This window comes from Bufo bufo, chromosome 7 (assembly GCF_905171765.1).
Source record: "Bufo bufo chromosome 7, aBufBuf1.1, whole genome shotgun sequence".
Lineage (NCBI taxonomy): Eukaryota > Metazoa > Chordata > Amphibia > Anura > Bufonidae > Bufo > Bufo bufo.
The window spans coordinates 212,141,623-212,168,180 of NC_053395.1; the positions used below are offsets into that span (position 1 = coordinate 212,141,623).

At 41.3% G+C, this 26,558-nt stretch overlaps 1 protein-coding gene across 1 annotated transcript in view; it reads left to right on the forward strand.

Moving 5' to 3' along the window:
• The window catches only part of LRP1B (LDL receptor related protein 1B), a 1,344,280-nt gene that overhangs the window by 687,771 nt on the left and 629,951 nt on the right, over window positions 1–26,558 (forward strand). The window contains exon 22 of the mRNA XM_040441523.1: window positions 11,153–11,335. Coding sequence (XP_040297457.1) covers window positions 11,153–11,335 — 183 coding nt within the window. The remainder of the gene's footprint in view (window positions 1–11,152; window positions 11,336–26,558) is intronic.

A 26,558-nucleotide genomic window follows, 5' to 3' on the forward strand; every position in this document is an offset into this window, starting at 1 on the left:
GTTTGGGGGCGGCCACCGATTATCTCTTTAAAGAGGCTGAGGTGCTCCAGTGAGCCCCCCAGCCTCTTCACAGCATATCAAACACAGCACTATTCATTGCAAAGTGGCTGTGCTTGGTATTGCAGCTCAGTTCTATTCACTTGAATGGAACTCAGCTGCACCTAGGCCATGTGACTAATGAACGTGACCTCACTGGCTTAGGAAGGGGTCTCAGTTCTTAATGGAGCTCTCTGGCCTTCTTAAACAGCCAGTGGGGATGCTGGGAGTGGAAATCCACGGGGTTTAGTGAGACCCCGATGATTCTTGAGCACACCAGAGAGCCAACCCTTCATTTATATAAAAAAATATCCACTTTTAAGTGCTTCCACGTAAAGTACAGGTTTTTATTATTTATTTATTTATGTTATATTCCATGGTTAAATTGTAGCAATTTTTTCTTTTAGGAAAGAATGTGCTTATGCACCACATAGTGTGCCTATGGTGTTATAATATTGACCATGGATTGAATGTGTTTGCATGGAGAACATGAAAATGTGGCAATGCTATGTGTATGGGTCAAACATATGTAAATGAAGCTACACATTTTTTATTTTTTTCCCAAATCTATTGGGTTTAAAATTTATAGTTATAAGCTAGCAAGTTATCCAAAGGATCCCCAGTGTGTAAGAAATTACCATGCTCCATTTTAATTAAGGAAACATGTATGCATGTAAAGCTTTTACCAGTTTTAATTAAACACAATTATACAATTAACAATTATACAATTATACCATTGGAATGGTAGCATGCATAAGTGCTATATGCTATTTGCTTTCCACTGAGATAATAGTTGGTGATGTTTAGAAAACCCATTTACTATTAGGGGTCAGTTAATGGAGAAAGACAAAAGCATTGCTTCGTCTTGAGGACCAAGTATGTCCTTTCATTGCATGGACAGTCCATTTATTTCAATGGGCGTTGTGTAATGCCTTATTTGATCTATGGTGGTACTGTAGGGAAATAGAACACTTTCTGCCAAATTTCTTGATACCGTAGATGATTTCTTGAGGTCTCACCTCAGGATTTTCTGGGCTCGGCTTATTCAAAGTGGACAACAACTAATTAGTATATGCACTAAATCAGGCATGCTCAACCTGCGGACCTCCAGCTGTTGCAAAACTACAACACCCAGCATGCCTGAACAGCCTACATCTATCAGCCTACAGCAGGGCATTGTGGGAGTTGTAGTTTTACAACAGCTGGAGGGCCGCAGGTTGAGCATGCCTGCACTAAATCTTCAAAAATAGTGTTCTTCATGTAAACGTGAGATGGATATGTTCATAAATCTATAGATACCACTATCAAATTATTATATTTTTTTTTTGTTCTCTGTAAATCCCTTCATAGAATTGTCAATCGATTTTTATGCATGCATTACAATATTCAAATATTAATGGAGTTTTAAAATCTAACCTTGTTTTGATGCACTTTGCCCTTTTCATAATTCATATTTTAATTGAGGATTATTGAAGAAAGTTGAACATACCTCAACAATCTTTCAAATTTAAATGAACAAAAAAAATTCCATCCTCAAACACTGACCAAAAGCTTTAAATCATGATGAAATGTCTTTAGAAACTGGGAAACAAATGTATTACCCTTCAAAAATAAAATTTGTCATGCATCTTAAGGGGAAAAAAGCACAAGCCCAGCGGATCCGTTCTTCCTGGTCTTTGCTTTTTCCAAAGGCGAACGTGTTACTCTTTAATAAATTGCTTTAAAAGGGTTTGAATTGTCCAAATTGAGCACTGATTACATTTAAATGATGCTTCTAAGCATCAACAGAGGGATTTTGTAGCTTGAACACTGACATTAATTTAATGGTAAGGTATATATGTTTTATCCTCCCGCAATCGAATGGATCATTACTAGCATCTGACTAGCATATGTGGGACAAGACTGCAATTATATTCTAATATGAGAAAATCACTTTTATCATTCTTAAGTAAGTAATCAGATATATTAGCGACTTATAGACAATGAAAGCTAAAACATTTCATGGTGGATTTCATTTAACAGTAAATTAATTTAGAATAAACTTAGCCCTTACAGCCCTCGAGCCGGAACAATACCATTTGTTAGAATTTGAACATTGGTATATTGTTGCTTTGTCTTGGAGCCAGTATTTAAAGATACTCCATATTCCACCATTAGGGTTAGCTACCAGCACCAGTATAAGCAAAGGGACCACTCATCTTGGGGATTTGGGGTAATATGGATAATTTTACTTTATGATTGTCAAGCCAAAGATAGCGTGCAAAGGGTGTCACAGCAGCGGCTTTTTGTGATTCAGTGACTCAGATCCATTTCCTGCTCTCCCTGTCCAAGCAGGCCCGGCCGTCAGGGTTGCTATGTCCTTTTGATCAGGCTATGGCCTGCATGCTGGCACAGCCTCTGGCCCTCTGACTGTAAGGTGTGCACACTCCCTTCAGCTCTTGAAATGCCAGCAAGTGTACCATAACCTTCTCCAGTCTATGACTGGCTACCTTGGAGTACATAAGGCACCTTCCCTTGTGAGAGGGTACTTGAGCAATAGGTTGTCTACCTTACTCCTTCTCTATAAAAGTGTGTATTTATTTGTCTGCCACTGTACTAATTTCTGCCCTTTTTCTGGATTTTGACGCCTCCTCTTTTGCCTGACCTGATCTCTGCCCGACCTCTGTCTATCCTGACCTCGGACTTTTATTTTGATAGCGTGTACTCTGCCTGCCCCGGCTATGTTTTTTCTTCCTGCTCAATGCTCTGCACTGGTGTCTCTTGACTCCTGTAGTTCAACAAGTGAATGCGCGGCCCATGCTCCTATTCATTTCTATAGGGTAGACGGCAATAGCCAAGCCAGCGCTCAGCTATTTTCGGCGGCCCCATATTGAATGGAGGACGGTTGCGCATGCGCAGTGCTCTCTCCTTCACTTTCGGGGCTCTGTTCTCAATATGGGTCCCGCACCTATAAGACAATGGGGGCATATCCTAGCGATATGCCCCCATTGTCTGAGATGAGAAAACCCCTTTAAAACTGACATTTTAGATGCCGATCTTAATAAGCCCCTGAGCTGGTGATGGATCCGCCGAAGTGATGTAGAGACGCCGGCCTCTACTTAACTTCGCCGGATCAACTGTGCCTTCTAAATCTACACCAGCTACCTTGCTGGCATAGATTTAGACCTTTTTCTATGCCTAAAACAACCGTAGAAAATGATGAATAAGACGGCCTGCTGGCCCATTTCCTTTCCCCACCAATGCCACTACTATTTTTTTAGACCTGGCGCAAGAACCTTTGCGCCGCAATCTGCGCCAGAAATATGTCTAATATAGACGTATTTCTTTTTGTAAATAATCCCCAAAGTGTCTACCTATTACACCATATTACTATATGTGCTAATGTGAATTTCAACGTCTCACCCCCTTTTTACACTTCCAAAACACACTCACGGACTTAGTGAACTTTTTATATGTTTTTTTTAGTTTGTGTACAATAAAACTACGGGGCACACTTATTAAGACTAGCATTTTAGACGCTGGTCTTAATAAACCCTTAAACTGGCGGTTGATCCGCCAAAGTTATGAAGAGGTTCCGGCCTATCCATAACTTCTACGCATCCAGGGCCATTTCTAAATGTTAGACAGCTTCAAAGCTATTGCGCCGCAATCTGCACCTGAAATACGCCTAGGCTACTATCACCTACTTTCACCATTAAAACTATTTGTCAGGCTGTTCAGGCAGAGAGACAACCTGCCAGATTTCATCAAAAATCATATAACCGGTTAGGGCTTGAGCACTGCCAGAACCCATTGACTGTAAAAGGACCAAGCATGGATCCGGCCTGTTTCCGCCATTAGTTGGACCCCAACCAGGTCCCATTATAGTCCAGCGGTGAATGACAGTATCCGGATAGCTTTAATGCACATGTGAAACTAGTAGAGATGAGCGAATTTTAAAAAAATTTGATTCGGCTAGTTCGGCAAATTTTTCTGAAAAATGTGGTTCGATCTGAATTTATTTGTGGAAAATTGCATTAAAAACTGCTATTTCCGGGCTGCAGAGAGCCTTTTTGGGGGTGTAGAACACTGTGCCTTGCAGTAACACGCATAGGGAATCTGCTGTGGCAGTGAAATAATACTGTCAGTATGACATGCAGATGACAGGGGTCGCTCTTAGAACCACTGCATACTTCACTTATTGGGCAGTCACGGGGCCAAAACTGACCAAATAACTGAAATTTGAACTCAGCCTTACATTTCGATGTTAGCGCCAAGAAGAAGTGCACTCCTTTTACACCCTCGTCAGCTGATTCAACATAGATGTCTACAGAACCCCTTCCATTAAACGCTTATACAAGTAGAGACAGGGTAGAGAGGGTGTCAGCAGTAAGTTTGTGTTGACGTCACTGATTAATTTTTGCCCATTCTCTGATCTGTCAGACCAATAACCCACAAAAAAACGGATCCTGTCTGTGGAGGATACGCCTTCACTCGGTCAGCATTTGCTCAACAATCCATCAGTATTGCTAATGCCAAAAAAAAACAGGAGTGGATCTAAAACAGAGATGACACATGAATGGAATATTTGCATGTCTTCTGTGTTTTGTATACACTCCTGCTTTTAGATACCAATTCATAAGCCAATTCTGATGGGACCATACAGGCCTTACAGCTGCTACACAGACAGGATCCATTGTGCATCTCATTTTTCCTTCCTTCTGACAGATCAGTAGAAGTGTCAAATAAATGATGATGTCAGCCAGGCCGAAAGCAAAAATAGTGGACCAGTCATGAAGTGGGGAGCTTGGGAACAGCACAAGAAGTTCACAGAGTGGACCTATGACATAGTGGTGAGGTGGAAGCAGCATGAGGAGACCACAGAGTGGCACAATAACTGAGTCTGGAGTTGGCAGCAATATGAGGAAGCCACAGAGTGCAAAATGACAGAGTCTGGAGGTGGCAGCAGCATGAGTAGGCCACAAAGGGGCACAATAACAGAGTCAGGAGGTGGCGGCAGCAGCATCAGGAGAAGGCCACCGAGTGGCACAATGACAGTCTGGAGTTGGCAGCAGCATGAGGAAGCCACAGAGTGGCACAATGACAGAGTCTGGAGGTGGCGGCAGCAGCAGCATCAGGAGAAGGCCACAGAGTGGCAGAATGACAGAGTGTGGAGATGGCAGCAGCAGCATCAGAATAAGGCCACCGAGTGGCACAATGACAGAGTATGGAGTTGGCAGCAGTATGAGGAGACCATAGACTGCCACAATGACAGAGTGCGGCGATGGCGACAGCACCAGCATCAGGAGGAGGCCACAGAGTGGCAAGGAGATATAATATGGATAAGGCAGCAGCAGCATCAGGATACCACACAGTGGCAAGGTGACATAGTGTGGATACGGCAGCAGCAGCATCAAGAGACCACAGAGTGGAAAGGTCACATAGTGTGGATAAGGCAGTAGCAGCAGCATCATGATACCACAGAGTGGAAAGGTGACATAATGTGGAGATGGCAGCAGCAGCAGCATCAGGACACCACAGAGTGGCAAGGTGACATAGTGTGAAGATGGCAGCAGCAGCATCAGGATACCATACATTGGCAAGGTGACATAGTGTGGATAAGGCAGCAGCAGCATCAGGATACCACACAGTGGCAAGGTGACATAGTGTGGATAAGGCAGCAGAAGCATCAGGATACCACACAGTGGCAATGTGACATACAGTAGTGTGGATACGGCAGCAGCAGCATCAGGATACCACAGAGTGGCAAGGTAACATAGTGTGGAGATGGCACCAACAGCTGCATCAGGAGACCACAAAGTGACCCGGTGATAGAGTAGGGCAGTGGGTGGCATTACCAGTACCCGCTGACGAAGGTGGGTGAAAGAACCAGCACTTGGCATCATATGTGCGGCATCAGGCGGGCGGCAGCATCAGAGTAGTGGCTGAGGCAGGTAGCCAGAAGAAGCCATTCTCTTTTGTCAAAGTGTTGGTGTGGCACCATAGATTATCTAGTCTGATGCATCAGGCATTGGTGGGTGGAAATCCTGGCTGATCCACGCCTGAATCATCTTGACAAAGGTCAGTCCCTCCACAGGCGAGTTCTCCTTGGGGCAACTATGGCCCCCGCCGCACTAAACACCCGCTCTGATGCCACATTACTGGCCGGGCAGGACAGTTTTTCCAGGGCAAACTCGGCTAGTTGCGACCACAAATCCTGTTTGGCTGCCCCGTAATCCAGCAGATTCTCAATGTGGGGTGGCATGGTGCTGTCCAAGTATGCCATTACCTGCTGGTTCAGATCCAGGTCTACCTGCTGCTGCTGGTGAGTAGTTTATTCACTATGCGGGTAAAGAAAGTTACTCATCAGCGACTGTAGACTCAGGCTGCTGATGATGGAGCTGGAACTGCTCCTGCCACCCCACCCCTCCCCAGCAGTCATGGCAGAGGAACATGAGCGTAGAGGGCCCCCCCGGTCAGAACTGCGAGAGGATAGACGATGGCGCAGATAGGCAGTGGCCAACTGACTACATAGGATGTCTCTGTAGCAGTTCAGTTTGTCCTCCCTCTCAGTGGGTGTAAAAAAAGCCCAGTAGCAAGGGTCCAACAAGGTGGAGAGCCAGAAGTCATCCCTCTGCCGAATGGTGACAATTCGGCTGTCACTAAACAAGCAAGTGAGCATGCATCGGGCCATTTATGCAAGTGACTTGGAGGGACTCCCTTCCTCCATCTTTACTGAATACTGCCATGGTGTGTCTGGGTCCTCTGTCTTGTCTTCCTCATCACCCTGTAGCTCCTCTGACTGCTCCTGCTCCTCCTCTCCTATCACCTGAGTAGAAAATTCACCCATTTCGCTACACATTGCTTGTACTTTAATGTCCTCCCCCTCCTCTTCCAACTCCTCCAGTTCAGCCACCACAGGGCTCATGTGGCCGTGAGATCTAGGCGCCATGTCTCCAGTGTCCTGACCAGCCATTGTTACCAGTTTCTGTTCCAGGACATGAAGCAGTGGAATGACGTTATTCAGCCCATAGTCCTGGCGACTGACAAATAATGTGGTGTCCTCAAAGGGCCTGAGCAAATGGCAGGTGTCACGCATGAGCTGCCACTGGCTGACATCGAAGTTACGCAGGGGAGTACTCCTATCCGTTTGGATCATCAAGAAATCGTTGATCGCCTTTTCTGTTCGTATAGTTGGTCCAACATATGAAGGGTGGAATTCCATCGGGTGGAAATGTCGTATATCGGCCTATGTTGGCGGATGCTGTTCTGCCGCTGCAGCTCAATGAGGGTGTGCTTGGCAGTGTACGAGTGGCTAAAGTGCATGCAAAGTTTCCTAGCCATTTTTAGGATGTCTTGCAGATGGGTGGAAGATTTCAGGAACCACTTGACAACCAGATTAAACAACATGTTCCCATAGTCAACATGGAACATGGTTCCAATTTTGAGTTGTCGCGGAGACAGCCAGGATTAAATTTCTTGATGAATCACACGGAGCAGTTTACATCCCCTGTGTGACTCCGTTCGCCAAGGCAAAGCAGGTGCAGAACAGCGTGACAACGCCATGTCCTGCACATGTGGTATACTAGAGGGGAACTGTGACTTGTCGCCGCAGTGGAGGCTGAAGATACGGTGGAGGATGAGGAGGCAGAGGCGGACATTGTTGCAGGACCAATGGCATGGGAACGTGGAGGCGGAAGCGGCGTGACCTAGCCAAGTTGCTGATGTGGGTATGCAGGAACCACATTCACCCAGTGGGCCGTAAAGGACATGTACTGTCACTGACCGGAGTTATAGCTCCACACGCCAGTGCTTCCGTGCACCTTTGCAGACACCGATATGCTCAAGGACTGGCCCACCTTCTGTTCTACATATTTGTTCAGGGCTGGTACTGCCTTTTTGGCAAATAAATGATGGCTTGAAACTCTCCAGCTCAGAAAGGTGCAGAGTCCACCACTTCGAAAGCGAGGCACTGCAGTACTAGCAACTTGGACAGGAGCACATTCAGCTTCTGCGCTGTTGCATGCGTGTACGCATACTGCTGTTTCTTGGCAATCGCTTCGGTAATCGAATGGTGACAGAATGCGTGACGAGGAGTAGGAGGAGCAGGAGCATCAGGACCGGCAGATGGTGGGAGGGACAAACATGGCTACGGAGTTACAGTGAGGGCAGTACTTACCTGCACGTTTATTGGCTGTGCAGCCAAGAAACGTGCGGGGCGGAGACTCGAGCATTGCGCTCGAGCACATGCGGTATTCGGCATGTTTTCTTTTTTTTTTGCACAAGTTTTTCCAATTGCTGTCCCTAGCGCCTTCTCACGTCTGCCCCTGCACTCAGAACGCTGGAAAATGGCAGAATCTAAAATGGCTGCTGTATTTATATGGCTTTGACATCACAGTGCTGAATGGCTGCTGTTTGGCTGCATGCATGCATGTCAATCTGGGTGATCCTGCCTTCCCAGAGTTCCTTGCCCCATTTCCTCAGTCCTCACAAAAATGTGATTCGTTACCACAAAGTGCGAGGAAATTCGCATTCATTGCAAATCAAATTTTTCCTGAATTTCGGATCGAATTCCACTTTGTCAGCTTCGATTCGCTCATCTCTAGAAACTAGCTTTAGAAGGAAAATAAAAAAGGATAAATCATTTTTTTTATTTAAGCATCAACCATATGATAAGAAGTCTGAAGAGCTGAGATGTTGATTTTGAAGTTAGGAATGATGGAGAACAATCATTTAGACAAGGTTCTACAGACCGCAACATTGTATTCTGAGAAAGGTAAATTCTGAAGCTTGATTACTCCGACCTCCTACAGTGATAATGGATTGAGACACAGACTGCAAACCTTACCTTTGCCTTGGAGTAGATTTTGCTTTCTTTTTTATATATTTTTTTAGAACTGAATTGCATCTCTCTCCATTTCCCCGATCTTGTCTAGGTTCCTTTCTTTCTTTAGTCGTAGAACTAGAACTTTTTAACGTCCTTAATTAGTTTCAAGGTCTTTTAAACACATCTTTCGCTCTTGTTTTGGCTATGATGCACTTTTTCTGTAAATCATCAAACAAAATTTAAGTTTCTCGATCAAACTAGAAAATAAATCATTGTCCTTATTATATGTCCCTTTTAACGCAGACTGTAAACTTTTGGGAATTTGCCTTAACTGAATTAATTGGCAATTAACAGGTAATTCTTCCCTCCTCTTCCAGCAATTTGCTTCTAATCAAGTCATTTAGGGCACAGATATCAGCTGATGTGTAACACTTAAAAGAAAGACATGATGTTAATACAGAAATCCCCCATAAAACTTGGTCAGGAATGTTCCATGTCTTCTTTCATCATAACCCAGGCCTTTGAAGTTATGTGAAAGTACAATTTGTGATCTAAATAATGGTAAACAACCTCTTCAGTTCAACAGCAACATCATAAGGTATCTTCAAAGACTTTTGGGAGCAATTAAAATCAGTCTTGTACTAAAGCAAAGCCTTAGACATGACACTTTACACTTTATATTAAAAATGACAATTTCCTGTGCTGGTACTACTACTAATTTGGAACCTTGATAACAGATAGCTTAAAGGGATACTACCATATCAACGTCCCATATTAGGAGTCTATATATCAATATTTTATGTTTTTATTTTTTTTTATACAAAAATTACTGTTGGAAGATTTTTTTTGTAAGTGACCCCATGTATTCTACTCCCTATCTCATCCTATCCCTAGCTCTTTACCTTTCACTTTGTTTAGACTTTTAGCATGGCAAATAACCTTGGCTAACTCCAGAGCATCACACTATGAATTCTGAATTAAAGGGGGTATGCCACATTTTTTAGTTATCCCCTATCCACAATATAGGAGATGATTAGCTGATTACTGGGGGTTCGAAGGCTGATCCTGATCCCCCATTCTAAAGAAGCAGCACTTGGTTTTTTTCTGGTGCTCCCATAGAGATTAAATGAAATGTGTGAATGCTTCTGCATCAGAACGAGGGAATGTAACTCCCATTCTCAGGATACATGGGGTTCCCAGTTGTCTGACTCTCAGTGATCAACTAGTTATCCCCTATCCTATGGATAGGGAATAACTTAAAGACATGGCACCACCCTTTTATTGGGAACCTGTTGTCATGCCCCACTCTGACGATATGCGGAGGTCAGCCAGGATTGCAGCACGAGTCTAGTATTTGTTTTGGTGCCGTGCTGGATTCTCCTCGCATCAGGTGCACTGGGTGGAGTCATTAGTTTAAATGGTCTCAAGCTAAGTGCTCTGAGCGGATAATACTGTTCATTATGGTCTGGGAAGTTTGGAAGGAAGGTTGGCTGTTTGTTCCTGCTCTCAGCAGATAAGTGTATCTTCTTGCTTGGTTGTTTTTGTCATCTATCCCATCCAGGTTCTGTGCGAGCAGGCTGCTCCTTTCTCCCCACTTCACCATCTCAGGGAGTTCAGGGTTCTGTTAGTATAGGCTGGAGGACACAGCAAATCTACCTTCAAGGTTTGTCTGTGGGCTGAGCATTGCAGGGAAAGAGGTCAAGGATAAACTAGGAGGTGACCCTTCCCCTGTCTCTCGTCCAGAGCCTGGTTGGTGTGTTATCTGTTAAACTGTGCACGTCCGCCGTGACACCTGTCCTGTTGAATATGGTGTCTGAGCTAAAGGCAGAATGTTATAGAGCAGGAAGAGCTGAGCTTATTGATATATAGTTTGGTGGGAAAAGATTCAGTATAACTTGTAATTTATTCATTTAAATTCCTCCTCATTTTGGGCTTTTAAATCCAGGAGGCGGTCCTATCAGTGATTAACAGCCTTCCCTCTATGACTGTTTATACAGAGCTAGCTGTCAATCACTGATAGGACCAAATCCTGGATTTAAAAGCCCAAAATGAGGAGGAATTTAAATAAATTGAATAAAAGTTATAGAGAATTTTTTCCCATTAAGCTATATATGTATCCGCTCATCTGCAAATTATTTTTCATTTTCATGATGATTGATGAGAAGTTACCTTTAATTTGTTCTTGATGGTCAATTTTCAGGATAGGCCACCAATGTCTGATCAGTGTGGGTCTAACACAAAACACTCTCATTAACCATGGTTATACTTAAAGTTCTTAACTAATAGTCATGTTGTGTTTTCTTCTTTAAGCAATTCCTGCCTTGAAACCTTGTGAAGAAAAACAGTTCCAGTGTCAACCAGATGGGAACTGTATCCCAGAATTGTGGCTTTGTGATGGAGAGAAGGACTGTGAAGATGGCAGTGATGAAAGGGGCTGCAATGGAACGTTGAGGCAATGTGATGTCAAGACAAAATTTGCATGTAAAAATACAGGTAATCATATGGCTAGAATATTTTTAGTTAATCAAAGTTTATCAAAATCTGTTTTGTTTACCTAATGCTGGATTTAAATAAGGGACAGATGGGAATAACTGAATAGAAAACTCATGACCTTGTGTTATTATAGTTGAAGACATTTTCAGAGAATAGCCACACAAACAATTAAAAGAAAGTTCTAAGATTAGGCGTCAAGGAGACAGTCAGTCTCACACATCCGATGTTGGCTACATGAAAATTTACTTTGCACACCATCATTCTTGGCTAGATCATTTCATGTAATTTTTCACAATAAGTTGTGATCTAGGATTTTTTTGCAGGTTTTATCTATACAATCTGGGTTTTGTGAGCTAGTGGGTATGAACTAGCTGTTCATTATGTCTGCCCATATACTACATATGAATAAACAGAATCATTTTCTTAACTTTTGGTAGCTCAAGAGCAGCAGCAATAATGGAGGAGATTACACAGCAGAAATAGGCATTTTATAACCTACAAACTAGTAGCAGTCTCGGTGTCAGCCTCTCTTCCTCTGCCTATATCCAGTAGTTTTTCCCTTCTTCTCTTCCTACTCTCTCCAATTTAAGCTGATCCTTCAGTAAGTAGGCAACTGTTCTTCACTGAAGATGGATCTGAGCAGGGAATTGAGTGTCAGTGAAGAGGAAGGGGAACAAAGGAGAAATTTGTTCCCCTTCCCCTTTCTTATATTTATTTGTACAGTTAATTTATGGAAAAATAATGAAACAGTTTCTCTTTAACATACTAAAAATTTATTTTCTTTGTCTTCTACTGAATTTTCTGGTATGCTGATAATAACTTATTTTATAAGGGGGGGGGGGGGGGGGGGTATACTATAACTCCATTCATAAGAAGTGCTCCAGATTATACAGCCAGACTGCATTTTAGACTACGCAGTCAGACTGCCTTTTAAAAGAGGATATTCAGGCTACACAACCAAACTGCTGTTATAGGGTAAAGATCAGGCTGCTTCGCCAGACTCCTATTATATTGGAAGCTCCAGACTACACAACCACACTGATGTTATAGGGGACTCTCCAGGCTATACAAACAGAATGTTGTTATAGGGGGTGCTCTGACTAGATAGCCAGACTGCTCTTAAAGGGGGATGATTAGTATACACAACCAGACTGTTGTTATAGGGATAACTCTACACTACATAACCATACTTCTGTTATAGGGAGCGGTTCAAACTACACAACCAAACTGCTGTTATAGGGGGTGCTCTGATTAGAGAGTCAACCTGTTGTTATAGGGGGTGCTCTGATTAGAGAGCTAAACTGCTGTTATAGGGGGTGCTCTGATTAGAGATCCAAACTGTTGTTATAGGTGCTGCTTCATACTACACAACCAGACTGCTGTTAAAGAGGGCACTCAAGACTACAGAACCAAACTCATGTTACAAGCGGAGGTCCAGACTACACAAACGCACTAGTCAGACTGCTGTTATGGGCAGAGGCCCAGACTACACAACCAGACTGCTGTTAGAGGTCCAAACTACACAACCAGACTGCTGTTACAGGGGAAGGTCCAGAATACACAACCACACTGCTGTTATATATGGTGCTCTAATTAGAGAGCCAGACTGTTCTTATAGAGAGAGCTCCATACTACACAACCAGACTGTAGTTATAGAAAGCACTCCAGACTATACAACCAAACTTCTGTTACAGTGGGAGATCCAGACTACACAACCAGACTACTGATACAGGGGGAAGTCCAGACTAGACAATCAGACTGCTGTTATATAGGATGCTCAAATTAGAGAGACAGACTGTTGTTGTATGTAGAGCTCTATACTACACAACCACACAACTGCTATTACAGGGGGAGGTCCAGACTACAAAACAGACTAGTTCACAACCAGACTGTTCCTAGATCTCCAGACTGATTACCAAACCTGCTAAAGGGTTCTCGACATTCATTTGTATGAAACCTAGCTGAGCAACTCATATCTAGAAGTTAATCACTAATAGTCAATAGGGTAGACATACAGGAAAGGTGCATAACACATACGTTCACCGTGGATATGGCTGACAAATGTCTACACAGCGATAACCCTGTGTGGCCTTATTCATTTTAACAGGAGCAACTTTCTTTGAAATGTCACACTGTTTAGGCTGATATTTTTTTATTGTTTCGCCGCATGCATTAAGCAATCTGCATTGCTGTGCTATGGTACAGAACAACTACCATCTGGAACGCAAAACACCTGGGGCCCCCCAGGCACGTGCATAGACAGTGCTACATTTGCAGATCTCTGAAGAAAAATACCAAGAAAACAGGCATAAATTTTACCTGACAATTGCTTGGCTGTAACTGAAACAGCTGGCAATTCTTCCATAAAGTTGAAATATAATTGAGATGTATTTCCTCTTTAGTGATACTTAAAATAGAGTAAATAATTCAAGCCTTTCACAAAAAAAATAAGCCAAGGCGCATTTTATAAATTCATCTATTTCTTCTTTCTGGGAAGGTGGTTTTTAACAATGCAGCATTGCAGGTGCAAGGAAAGTCTTAATATCTACTTATTCAGTTTCCCTTTTGAACAACCTAGATTGAAATAGCTTTTATGCACGGTGAGCGCCACCTCATCATGCTCTATGAGTGCCTACTGAAATCAACATTCGTGTGGTCTATTGGCTGCATATGGCCGGTAGACCTGCCAGTCACGAAGGTTATGAATCTCCCTGCAATTAGCTACCAATTCATACAATAGGTTTATTCAGAATCCCCACTTATAGAAATATATGGAGATGACAGAATAAATTCTAAAATTGTGAAATTTTAACCAAATGCTAGAAATTTATTTTTTATTCTAATTAATCCGAATTTTGTTTGATTTGGTTCTGGAGAATGAAGGAGAAAATAGAGAGACTAACTATTCCAGGCAGTTGAGTTAGGGCACTTTTGATTTGGGTCGAATTTATTCCGACTGACATCGAATCAGTCAGCCAATTTAGCCGAATTGGTCCTGAATCAAATTTTGATAGATTCACTAATCTCTGGAAATTTATGTAGAGCAGAGGTGTAATTATAAAAAATAAAAAAAACACAGAAGTTGCACACTGACCCGGTTCCTGATGCACAAGGGGAGTACCAGCTTTAGTTTGGATGGGGCCCTCGTCTATAGATGCCCTTATGATGTACCATATCGTCCCCAAATAATACAACCATACAGTGTACTAGTAAAGGGTCCTAATAGCGCTGCCCAATCAATGAACTAGAGAATGATCCTGTAGCCTAGGCAGCTGACTTTCCATAGGTTCAGGCACAAGTGTGGGTTTCAGGGTGAAAAGGACCAGTTGCACCCCTGTTACAGATCATGTACAAATAATAATGCTGGCCCTGTATGAGGGGCCATATGCTACTCCACTACATAGAAAGGGAACTGGTATTTTAAATTGATACATGGTAGTTGGGGGGTCATGTTGGAGCCCAGAACCTTTGAATCCCAGAGATAGCAGTAGCTTATGATAAAACATTTCCCAACATAGATTACATAGATTTATAATGCCCTCTATAAGGAGTTTTTACTGTGTTATTACCAGTTTTATTTTTTTTACTTACATTTATGTCTTGAGTGGATGTCTTGAGCGGATTTTGAATAAACAGAGGAGAAGAGGGTTTCCTGTTCACTACATGGACAACCAATTGATTTAGAAAGTTACTGTGTAATTCTTCATTTCACCTGTGGTGCTGCTGCTGGGAAACGGAACACTTTCTGTTCTGAAAAATTGGAGCAGTCAAACATCTTGTGCTCTTTTTATTGGGGAAAAGTGTGTGGGGGGGGGCAGTTAGTAAAACATGTGCTGGGTGCCAGGGTAGGCACCAAAAAGCCTCTCTCCCCTTGCCACTGTATTTAGATGCATGGGAAAGTATTACAGTGAAACTCCCTTAATCTGGATAATCCAGATTGTCTGACAATCTGGCACCTATTTCCAGAACAGAACTTGAACGTACAACTAATATGTAGATTTACTGTAGTCCAGAAGCAGAAGACTGGACAAAGAAAACCAGTTTTGGAAATCATTGAATTAAGAAAAATAATAGAATCAGATTTATTTCTGATTTTCTTCTAAAACATTTTCAGTTCAATCAGGAACTATGACCATTTGATGATCAAGAATACCTGATGTCCGGTCATACCTCATGTCCCAGTGAAGTAATTTTACAGCATAAATAGGAATTCTATTAGTTTAAATTATAATTAGTCATTGCTTGTAGGAAAAATGGAAACAAAACAGGCCCTGTTATTCTCACCCCCTTTTCCTTTTTTCCTTTGACCTCCTTCAATTTTCCATTTTCCCTTTTTTCCTATTCTTCGCCTTTAATTGTCATTATGAACTAGAGGTTCCAACCCTGTGCCTAATTTCTGATGTTACCTGTTTAAAAATGTTATTACATACAGTATGAAAAGATTCTCATTGTAGGATTACTGCCTTGTTTATGTGATGCTGTTCTTTATAATCCAATAAACATAAATTAAATAGAATTAGTCCATGATGTAGTTCTGTCATCTCATAGAGGACCCATATTATTAACTGTTCCACTGAAATTGAGAATCATCTTAGTACTGAGGCAGGAGACATGATTGGGAGTCACTTTCGGGGTCGTCCTGGTTAATGAGACCCTTACTGTACTAGACAAACATTGCGTTTTTTTTGACATGTCACTGGTCTCACTGGAGACTTGCTCTCATTCAGTCATGTGTACATCAGCGTAGCGTGAGAGGAACCATCTGAGGATACATGTACAAGGAGCAGGAAACATGATGTATAGTTTTGCTTTTATACATCTTTTTTTCAGATTTGCAAGATTTTGGAAAAAACTGAAATCTTTATAAAAAGCAATTGCTACAAGATGTGGATACTAATGAGTGGGAAGGAAATAACTAGTGATACAAATGTAGCAGAATTGTGTGTTAACAAAAGCCATTGAAAACCATTGAAAAAAATGTACATTTTTTTGCCATTGTTTACTTAATGGGTTTACCATTAGTGTTGAGCTCGAATATTCGAATATCACAAATATCGCAACTTTGTAAATTTGTGAATATTACGAATATAGTGCTATATAGTCGCTATATCGAATATTCGTCATTTTTTAACATCTGAAAACATGATTCCTCCCTGCTTCTTTCTTGTGGGTCAATGAGTCATTGGCCCACAAGCAATTTAGGGAAGGAATCATGTTTTCAAATGGGAAAAAAAATAACCAATATTCTAAAAAAACAAATATTTAGCAATATAGTGAATATATTTGTTATTTAGAATTTTCGCATTATTTTTTCCTATCTGTACAGTTGTTCGCATACTCCTCACCAACAAGCGTCCCCGTCACCATGGGAACGCCTGTGGGTTAGAAAATACCATCGGATCTGAGTTTTCCCTGAGATCGTGAAAACTCAGATCCGATGGTATATTCTAACCCACAGGCGTTCCCATGGTGACAGGGACGCTTGTCGGGGAGCATTATGCCAAAGTGGAATAACAGTACACATTGAAAAAAAAAAAAGATTTATATTATAAAAAACGAAGTTATTTATTATAAAAAACAAATATTATAAAAACGAAGTTATTGCAATGTAGCGAATATTCATAAAATACACATATAGACTGCAATTTAGCTAATATAGTGCTATAGTATTTTTTTTTCATAGTGTACAAAACTGAAGTCCAGAAGAGGCCCAAAAAATTTGACCAAAAAAAAAAGATTATAGCACTATATTAGCTAAATTACAGTCTATATGTGTTTTTTACGAATATTCATTATATTGCTATAACTTAGTTTTTTAGAATATTCGTAATATTCTAAAAGACGAAGTTATAGCAATATAGAGAATATATTCATTATTTAGACTATAAGTTTTTTTTTTTTCAATGTGCACTGTTATTTCACTTTGGCATACTGCTCCCTGACAAGCGTCCCCGATAGCAATATAGCGAATATTTGTTAAATACACATATAGACTGCAATTTAGCTAATATACTGCTATAGTATTTTTTTTAATAGTGTAAAATTAGACAAAAAAACTGATTATAGCACTATATTAGCTAAATTACAGTGTATATGTGTATTTTATAAATATTCTCTATATTGCTATAACTTCTTTTTTAGAATATTACGAATATTCTAAATAACGAAGTTATAGCAATATAGCGAATATTCGTAAAATACACATATTAGCCTAGCCATAGCCATAGGAAAGTGGCCTTATACAGTTAAAAGAAAATTCACAATACGCAAATAATTAAATCGCAAATTATTCACTATAAATAGAATAATGACGAATATTTGATTTCGACCAATATAAGACGAATATTCAATCGAAATAGCGCAAAATTGAATATGGCACCTCCCGCTCATCACTATTAACCATTCCTTTTTGCTCTGCTGCATCTGTATATTATATCAGCCTCACAACTGTAGCATCCCCCCATAATGAATACTGCATGGAGAATCAACATCTCCTCAGTGGGGGGATTACTTATGTTGATGATTCCAGGTAGCGATTAATCCTTGTTGCAGCATCTATTGCCATCAATTTCAGTGTTGAGATGACCTTATACATTTTAATGATAATTGACCCATCTATGGTGCATTTTACATGGGACGTTAAAGATATATTGTGGTTGTTACAAGTTAGTAAGGATAGGGGATAGCTATTAGATCAGTGGGAGTTCTACAAATGGAACCCCCACTGATCATAAGAACAGGGGCCCTTCCACCTCGGAGCCCCCTGAATTTAACAATGTGACAGGTCAGGTGTGTGCAATGTTACTCTTACTACGTCGACTACAACGTGGATCTATTCCCAGAACTCCAGTAGAGATGGATTGGGCAGCAGTTCACATACCTGATGTGCAGCTGTGGTCATTTTGGGTGGCTCCAAAGGGGTACGAGGTCCCCGTTCTAAGGATCAGTGGGGTTCCAATCTAGATCTAATTATAACTAGAGATTAGTAAACTTTTCAAAAATTCAATACGTCTGGTTTGCCAAATTTTGTCAAGAAATTAGATCTATTACGAATTACTTTGTAACGAATTGCATTCCATTATGGAGCGGATGCAATGATGGGGAACGGCGATCCTGCTGCTCCCCCCCCAGTTATTAACTCAGATGCCGTGTTCAACACTGATCGCAGCATCTGAGAGTCACATTCAGTCTATCGGTGGGTTAATCAGGAGTTAAAACAAAAATATATATACACACATCATCCATTTGATTGTGGAGAAGCTGTGGTGGCTATCTTGATTGAAGAAAACCCATCAATTCTTGCTTGTACTGATGTGATGACTTCACCGTTTCATCATGCTGGGCAGGCGTGGTGACGTCATCATTGATGGCGCCACCGTGCCTGCCCAGCGTGATGGCATGGTGACATCACACATCAGCGCGTGATGATGACCTATTTTTGCTCAAATGGATAAGGTTCTTTTTTTCCCGTCATTTCAGTAAAAGCTGATTCGTGACCACGAAGTGCAAAAAAATTCGGAGTTGTGGGGAAACAAATTTTTCCTGAAATTTGGATCGAATTCCACTTCGTTAACTTTGATTTGCTCAACACTAGTTATAACCTATACTGTGGGTAGGGGATAACTTGTAACAACCAAAATACCCCTTTAAGCACAAATGTAGTTCCACAAATAAACATGAATAAAGTTGACCCAAATGGAAAGTACTCTGATTGCCTTGAAAAAGTCGCTCTCTAATCTCTCATTCTACCTAATTTATTCACACAAAATTCATCCTTGGTAAAATCATAACTTTTTGAAAATAAATGTGTTCATTTTCTGAATTTTAGAACAGATTTGTTTCTCTCTATCCACAAGAAATTAGTTTGGAACAGTTTTTGTGATTGAAAACAGTCTTAGTTGTTATTAGCGATGAATTCTACAATCTGGTGATTGGGTACAATCATTGATATTATAAGAAATTTCTTATTCTATAGACCACTTTCCTCCCAAGTTTCCTAATCCTAAAACTATCTGAATCCACATCAGATCTGGTGAAAAATCTTTTGAAATAGGGACAATTTTAGTTCATTAAAGTCCTTATCCCATGAAAAGTATTTCTATTCCGTGAATAGTGCATTGCAAAAGAAATATTATTGCAATATACATGCAATAAAAAATATAGTTTGGTAATATACATTCCACTTTACTCTCTGCTAGCACCCCCTGCTGTTTATTCTTCTGATCCACTTTTCTCCTACATTCAGAAGTGGACCTACATGGCCCTAATCCCTTCCCCTTCAGTGCTGGTGTGGTGATTTCATAGAGGATTAGGCCAACTTTCCTTAATTCATTCATTCATTCATTCATTCATTCATTCTTACTTCTAAATTCATACAGATATGTAGCTATATCCATTTCTAGACTGCGGAGAAGAATATTGTGGGGGTATTACATACCATATGTATCACGGGGCTAAATGTCAGGGACTATTTTCTATGCAGGGGAGTAAGGGGTTAACAAGAGCTCATTGCAGTGCATCCTGGGAGATGCAGGTGCTTGATGAGCTTCTGCCCACACACAGAAAGTATGCAAAATAACCGTGGAGCCCCAGTTATGGGTCTTCAACACAGTGCAAGCCAGATATCCCTCAAAGGAAGGAAAACCGAGTAAAGGGGTGTCCCCATTACAGAGATCACCAAATACACCATATTAAGTGGCCCCATGTCAAGATCCCGCTCTTTTACAAGCTTTAAGGATGTGATGGGGAAAACCTAAGCCAGTTATCCATCCACAGACAGCTGTTTCGGGGTTTTGCCCCTCATCAGTGTGGAGTAGGATTCTGGCTAACCAGATCCTACTGGATTTGGTGATCTCTGTAATGGGGACACCCCTTTGCTCGGTTTTCCTTCCTTTGAGGGATATCTGGCTTTCACTGTGTTGGAGACCCATAACTGTGGCTCCACGGTTATTTTGCATATCACTGTTTCCCAGGGAGCTTTGCACTTTGGATTGCTGTGTCAAGACTCTTAAATGAGGCTCCACAGGGTTTTCTGTAGCTGGTCTCCCTAAGATCAGCTATTGTTTTGTTTGAGTAGTCTCCAAGGCATTGGTCCCGGTTAGCCAGAATCCTACTCCACACTGATGGGCTTAGGAGTCCCTGCTCTGACTCCATATAGAGTGCTTGAAGACACCACAGTGTATTTAAATCTAATTTAGCCTGTAATTCTGAAAAGTTTCTGCCAGGATTTGAACTCACAATGTTCTACATTGAGGCAAGGACCTTAACCACTCAGCTATAAAGGGTAAAGAAAGGGAAGCAAGTCTTCTAGATATATGAGAAAAAAAAGCTGTTTTAATTTCAAGGGGTAACCCCTTTAATGTTTCAGAAAGCAAGTCACGTACTTACAAAACAATATCTGGAAGTGTGCCACATATGCACAACTGCAATGCGAAACAAACGCTCTTATTAAATTACAATTGTTGTCATAGAAAAACAACTAATAATATAATCGAACGTGTCTCCTGACAGAGATGAATTTCCCTCGATTGCAGTTTGTGCCTTATTTGATACTATGTTGCATCTTTGTGTATCATTCCGTGCTTTATTTTATTATTTTGTTACTGCAATCATATAAGACAAAGGACATTGTTTTCATTAAGGTAAAACAAAAGCAGAAGATAAAAAAAAAAATTGCAAACATTTTCTATTGTGTACTGTACATGTAAACCATATTTTAGGGAGCGGGCAAGGTTGCTGTGAAAATAACATAAATTTTCTAAGAGATACAGACAATTTATCTGACACCGTCTTTTTCTTAAATCAGACATTAGGCTCATTGCCTTCTGGTTGTTGCTGATTGCCTGCGAGTTCAAATCGAGATGTCAAGTAGTAATGGAGGCTGGAGATTCTACAGGATCTTTCTGTTAAATGCATATATCTACATAATAAAATGCTAAAGCCATCAGTCTCTGCCATGTCTGTAATTACCAGATGTCATATGTTGTAGAAGGCGTGTTTCCAAATCAATGAAAGGTTTTAAATAGTGGAAAGCATACATTAGGAGCAGTGTGCACAGTACGCAGCTCCTTTTCAATAATGGTCTTAATTAGAGATGAGAGAATTGAATCCCACGAAGTGGAATTTGATCCGAATTTCAGGATTAATTCTATTTGCCTCGAAGCCGAATTTCCTCGTGCTTTGTGTAAGCGAATCGATTTAACCTGAAATAGTATAAAAAAAATAAAAAAAAATTCATTCTTACCTCCCCCATTTGCTCGGGATGGGCTGCTAGCCACCCTCTTGATTGAAGATATCGAACAAAATCCCATGTGTGGTGACGTATGACGTCATCACGTCAGCCGGCGGCCTGCCTGTCGCGAGCAAATAGATGCGGTAAGTTTGATTAAAATTTTTAGTTTCACACTGTTTTTACACTCAGATGCCGCGATCATGTATGAACGTGGCATCTAAGGGGTACAATGAAGGGAGGCGGCGCTATTGAAGCTCCCTGTCATTGCACCCGCTACTTACAAAAAAATGCGCTTCGTGACAAAGTAATTTGTCACAAAGGGAATTTTTTTGTAAAATTCGGCGAATCAGCCGAATCGAACTTTTGAAAACTTCGCTCATCTCTATGTATTTACGTCATTAACATCACTAGGTTATTTACTGCACATGTATGTGTTTCTGTAATCTTTTTAGCATGCTTTATTTAAATTAAGTTACAAAGGGTTGAATGCATATTTTCTATCATATGAGACTTCGTTCATAGCTATAATGTAGATAAAGCCTATATATAAAAAAATAAAATAATATTATTTATAGCAAAAATAAAAATATTGATTCCCTGTACTGTGAAAGGCAGAATATGCAGATGTAACAGACACAATCACAGCTAATGTGGTGCTCTACACTGTTAATATAGCTATTTGTTCAGCACGCTGCTCATTCACTTAGTACTGGAGCATCCATGTCACGTAAATAGCATACAAACCTTTGGTGCATTATGCAGAGGGTCAAATGAAAACCTGGCTTTTGCATTTTTATATACCTTATTAGTTAACAGAGAGGTGACTGATATGTGACCCACGTCAGTTATCCTGGGAAGAGAGTAAAGACAAAGAACATCTGTCTCTGGAGGATCTGCCATGTCCATATGTTGCTTGGACAGTCTATTGATATCATTAGGCACCTTGCAATGCTCTATTTCTCCAGTGGAGGCACTATAGGAGAATTAAACATGTACTGTCAGGTTCCTCTGCAACTTTGATCCGATCACTTTGGGTCACAGCTGTGAGATTACCCAATTTTTTATAACAAAAAAGGAATTTTCCAAAGCAGAATCTCCCTCCAAAGATGATAGCAAGTGGCTAAAATATAGCTATAGTGTAAATGATGGTGAGCAAGATCTCATAAATAGCCAGCAAGCAAGGAAAATGCACTACAGAGGTGGTGTCATGTTCTAGTGAGGGTCATACGGATCCCTAGAACATCTCTCAGGCATAAAACACCAAGACAAACAATCTGACAACAAGGCAAGGACCAAAATGAATACTTTATTAACAGAGATCCAGATATGACAGGAAGTTGGACCAGCAGGTAAGGGTAAAGTGGCAGGTATTACCACTGGACAAAGTGCACCGGTTTGACTTGGGGCCAAACCCACAGGGCGGAGACTAAATGAGCCCCATTCTTCACAGAGTTCATGGTGGTGGGGATGAACTTAGCCGAGGGCTCACTGGTCGCACCTCCAGCATGGTCCCGGTGCACTTGGCCACTTACCTGCAGTGACTGATGTTGGTGCAAGCACCATCAGTCCAGACAAGCATGAAACAGACTGGAACCCGGGGACACGAAAAGGAACCTAGACATAACCAAACACAGGACACTGTTCAGACAGGACATAATGGAAACCAAAAAAGAAGACTCAGAACCAGACAAGCAGGCAAGCTAAACAAGGAAGCAATAGACAACAAATAGATGCCTGGACCTCATGCAGAAAGGATGCATGCCGGCCACAGACAGAGCTGCTAAAACAAGACAGAACAGGCAGATAAATAGATCCTATGAAAACACTGCTACATGGCGGTCCTAGTCAAAGCTGCACAGAGACTAGATCTCCTCCTTCCGGAGAACCCAGGAGCCCTTTCAACGAAGGCATAGAACCGTACTAGCAGATGCCTGTTCCCCATGCAGAGTTAGTCCATGGGCGAACAGAGAGACATAGACATGACAGCAAGGAAACATCAAGCAGGGACCAAGACAAGGTGACCTTGATGTTTCAATAGATGACCACACAGACAGGGCAAGTGGAATAACCCCAGTTCAGGTGCATAGATCCTGCACCCAGCAAAGCTGGAGACAGACTGACTCCCAAACCCACAGCTCACAAGATAATATAGAGCAGGTTAACGAGATCACCAGATAAACCACACCTAGGCCCAGACCAGGCAACGTTAACCCCACAAGAATATAATAGGGGACAGTTGACACACAGGTCACATGAGCTGCAATTCACACACAGGAAGCCACAACTACATGTAGCTCATAGCAACCAACATGCACGGAATCCACCGTAGCCAGTACTCCAGAGCTACTAAAGCAAGTACGTACGGCAACCTGTGACACAGTGAACTACACTGTGACATGTAGTCTCTGCATTGTCTATAAGGCACATACCGGAGCACCAGGTTCATCAATACAATACATTTTGGCAGTGTGAACCCATGGTTTCCTCTCCATTATTAGTGGAATGAGGAAACCAGCTCAATGGACTGAAATTAATGGATATATGTCTTACAAGTGTTACAACCTATGTTACTATGGATTTTTGGGGAAACTAATAGAGCACTTGTGCCCTTCTTACCAGGATAGGATTGTGAATAGTGGCAAAATCCAGAGTGAGCTCACTGTAGAAATGAGATTGTATTTAAAATATGCCCTGAAGTTCCCCCAAAAATTCTAACAAACCTAAATCTCCTATGATTTATTTTAGGCAAATCCCACAGAGACAGAGACTCATGCATAACACTTTTCTGAGTGAGATTTGAAAATCAACTTTCCTTCCAAAAGGACAAGAGTACTGTGTATCTCAAGAGAAAACTGCCTGGTTACCTTAGAGGCCTGGGGGTTACTCTTGGTGGTGCTCTTTCTTGTAAGGGAAACCACCATTATTAGGCATTAGATAGGCTTACTGTTTTTTTTTTTTTTTTTTTAAGGAAAACTAAATTGAATATCTTTACCCACAAACCTAGAGATATGCAAATTAGCTTTCATTTAAAAAATAAAGAACACTAAGCCTATCTGATGCCAGCTGATGTAAGATATTCTAATGCATATATTATTCTCAGAAATGCAGAGCATTGTTAGCTAGACTACAATATTCCTCATGCATACTAGGTGTTCTCTCTAATGAGAAAGAGCATCCCCCTCAATATTAATCAGGTAGCCAGGGCAGTTTTATCTTGAGATGTTTACAATTCTTAACAGGCTTGCACGGCTCCCTCAGAGAAGAATTTCATGTCCATCTTGTTCTATTTCAGAGAGACAATATAAGTCCTAGGAAACCGTAGAGTGTTATATACAAATTTTTGGAGCAATTGGAGCATATTGCATTTGTGTAGAATCAATTTGGACTTGTAATTCCATGTTTTAAAGAATGTATCAAATAAATGAAAACAATTTCAAGAAGTTTGCTCATCTCTAGTCCACTGAATTTTTATTATATTTATTTTTATTTTTACCGTAGGTGCTTCTTACCTTTAGGTATGTTGTAATAGGAAATATATATGTCACGGCCTATGGTGTACGCTGTGACACTGTTGCCACACTTGCGGTTGCCTGCGGCAACGTGTTGCTGTGAGAGGATGCGGTGGCAGTGTCTCGGCCTTCTGGGTGATTGCCGTGACATGGTTGCCATGCATGCTGTTGCCGGTGGTAACGTTTGGTTTGGTATGCTTATGTGTGCACTTCCCCTTTAAGTGGCTTCCTTCCCTTGTCTGGTGTTGGAAGGGTTAACTCCCTTTCTAGTGTTTTGTGAACACTGGGTTTATGTGTGTGTGTGGGTGTGGCTGCTTGAGCTATTTAGTCTCTGCTGGATGCCGGAAGCTCAGTGTTACTCCAGCCTTGGCGGATGCTGGTGGTTCTCTGTTCCTGGCTTTTAACATCTGTCCAGTGAGGGCCACCCTTGTGGTCCTCAATGTTATCTCGGTGTCTCCTTCCCTTCCTGTCTTTATTTGTATGGAGTGGGTGATGTTCAGGGTGTTTGTATTTCTTGTTTGGTGTTACATGTCTGGTGGTGTTTGGTGTCTTTCCCCTGCCTCATGTTATTGCAGCTATGGGAGTCCTGGGTTCCTGTGTGGTTTGTGGTGTGTGCTGTGTCATTTAATGTTGGTGTGGACTGCAGCACTAGTGCACGGGTTCCAGTCAGTGTGTCTCTGGCAGGTAAGTGTGTTTTTGGTTTTGCTTACCTGCCATCTACATATGCTGTATGTGCTCCCCTCTCCTTGCAGCCTGGCTTCAGATAGAGACTCCTGTTCCTCCATGACTGGGATGAACAGGTCATCTCTCCCCTGCTCCTAAGTGAGGGATTTCCAGGGCGACTCAGGATATTAGGTATCCAGGGTATGAGCCGTCCCACCATCGGGGTCCGCTCATACGGTGAGGAGTCAGGTAGAGGATTAGGGATGTTGTAGGAGGTGACCTGCTCCCTTATTACTCCTTTTTGGCCTGGCTGATCACCTTTTCCCTTTGACTCCGCACGGTGGGGGGTTTCCCCCACTCCCCGCCGTGACAATATAACAAGAATATGTTAGTAATCTAAGTGTAATACAAGAGCTAGATTATTTTTGCTGTTCAGCACAATATAATCAATCATGGAAAGCTTTCTGATTGCTATTGCAATCCCATATTGTATTGATCTACATGTCTTCTGAAAACCATAATAGTTTTGAGAAATTGCATAAAGCCATATGAGACTAGCACGACTGGAAAACAGATGGCATGGTGATCTCAAAAAGGAAGTGACCATTGCATTGCCCAACATAATAAGGTAGAAATAAAACTCTAATTATGGCCTATAACCACCAGCACTACAGGGGCTCATATATATTTTAATTATTTGACAATAATTTATTTGCAAAATGTCTAATGAAAATAATCAATATATTTCAAATATCTTTAATATTGAAATTTATTTTTCCAAATGCAAATGTTATGTGTTATTCGCATTCAGAGAAAAAGA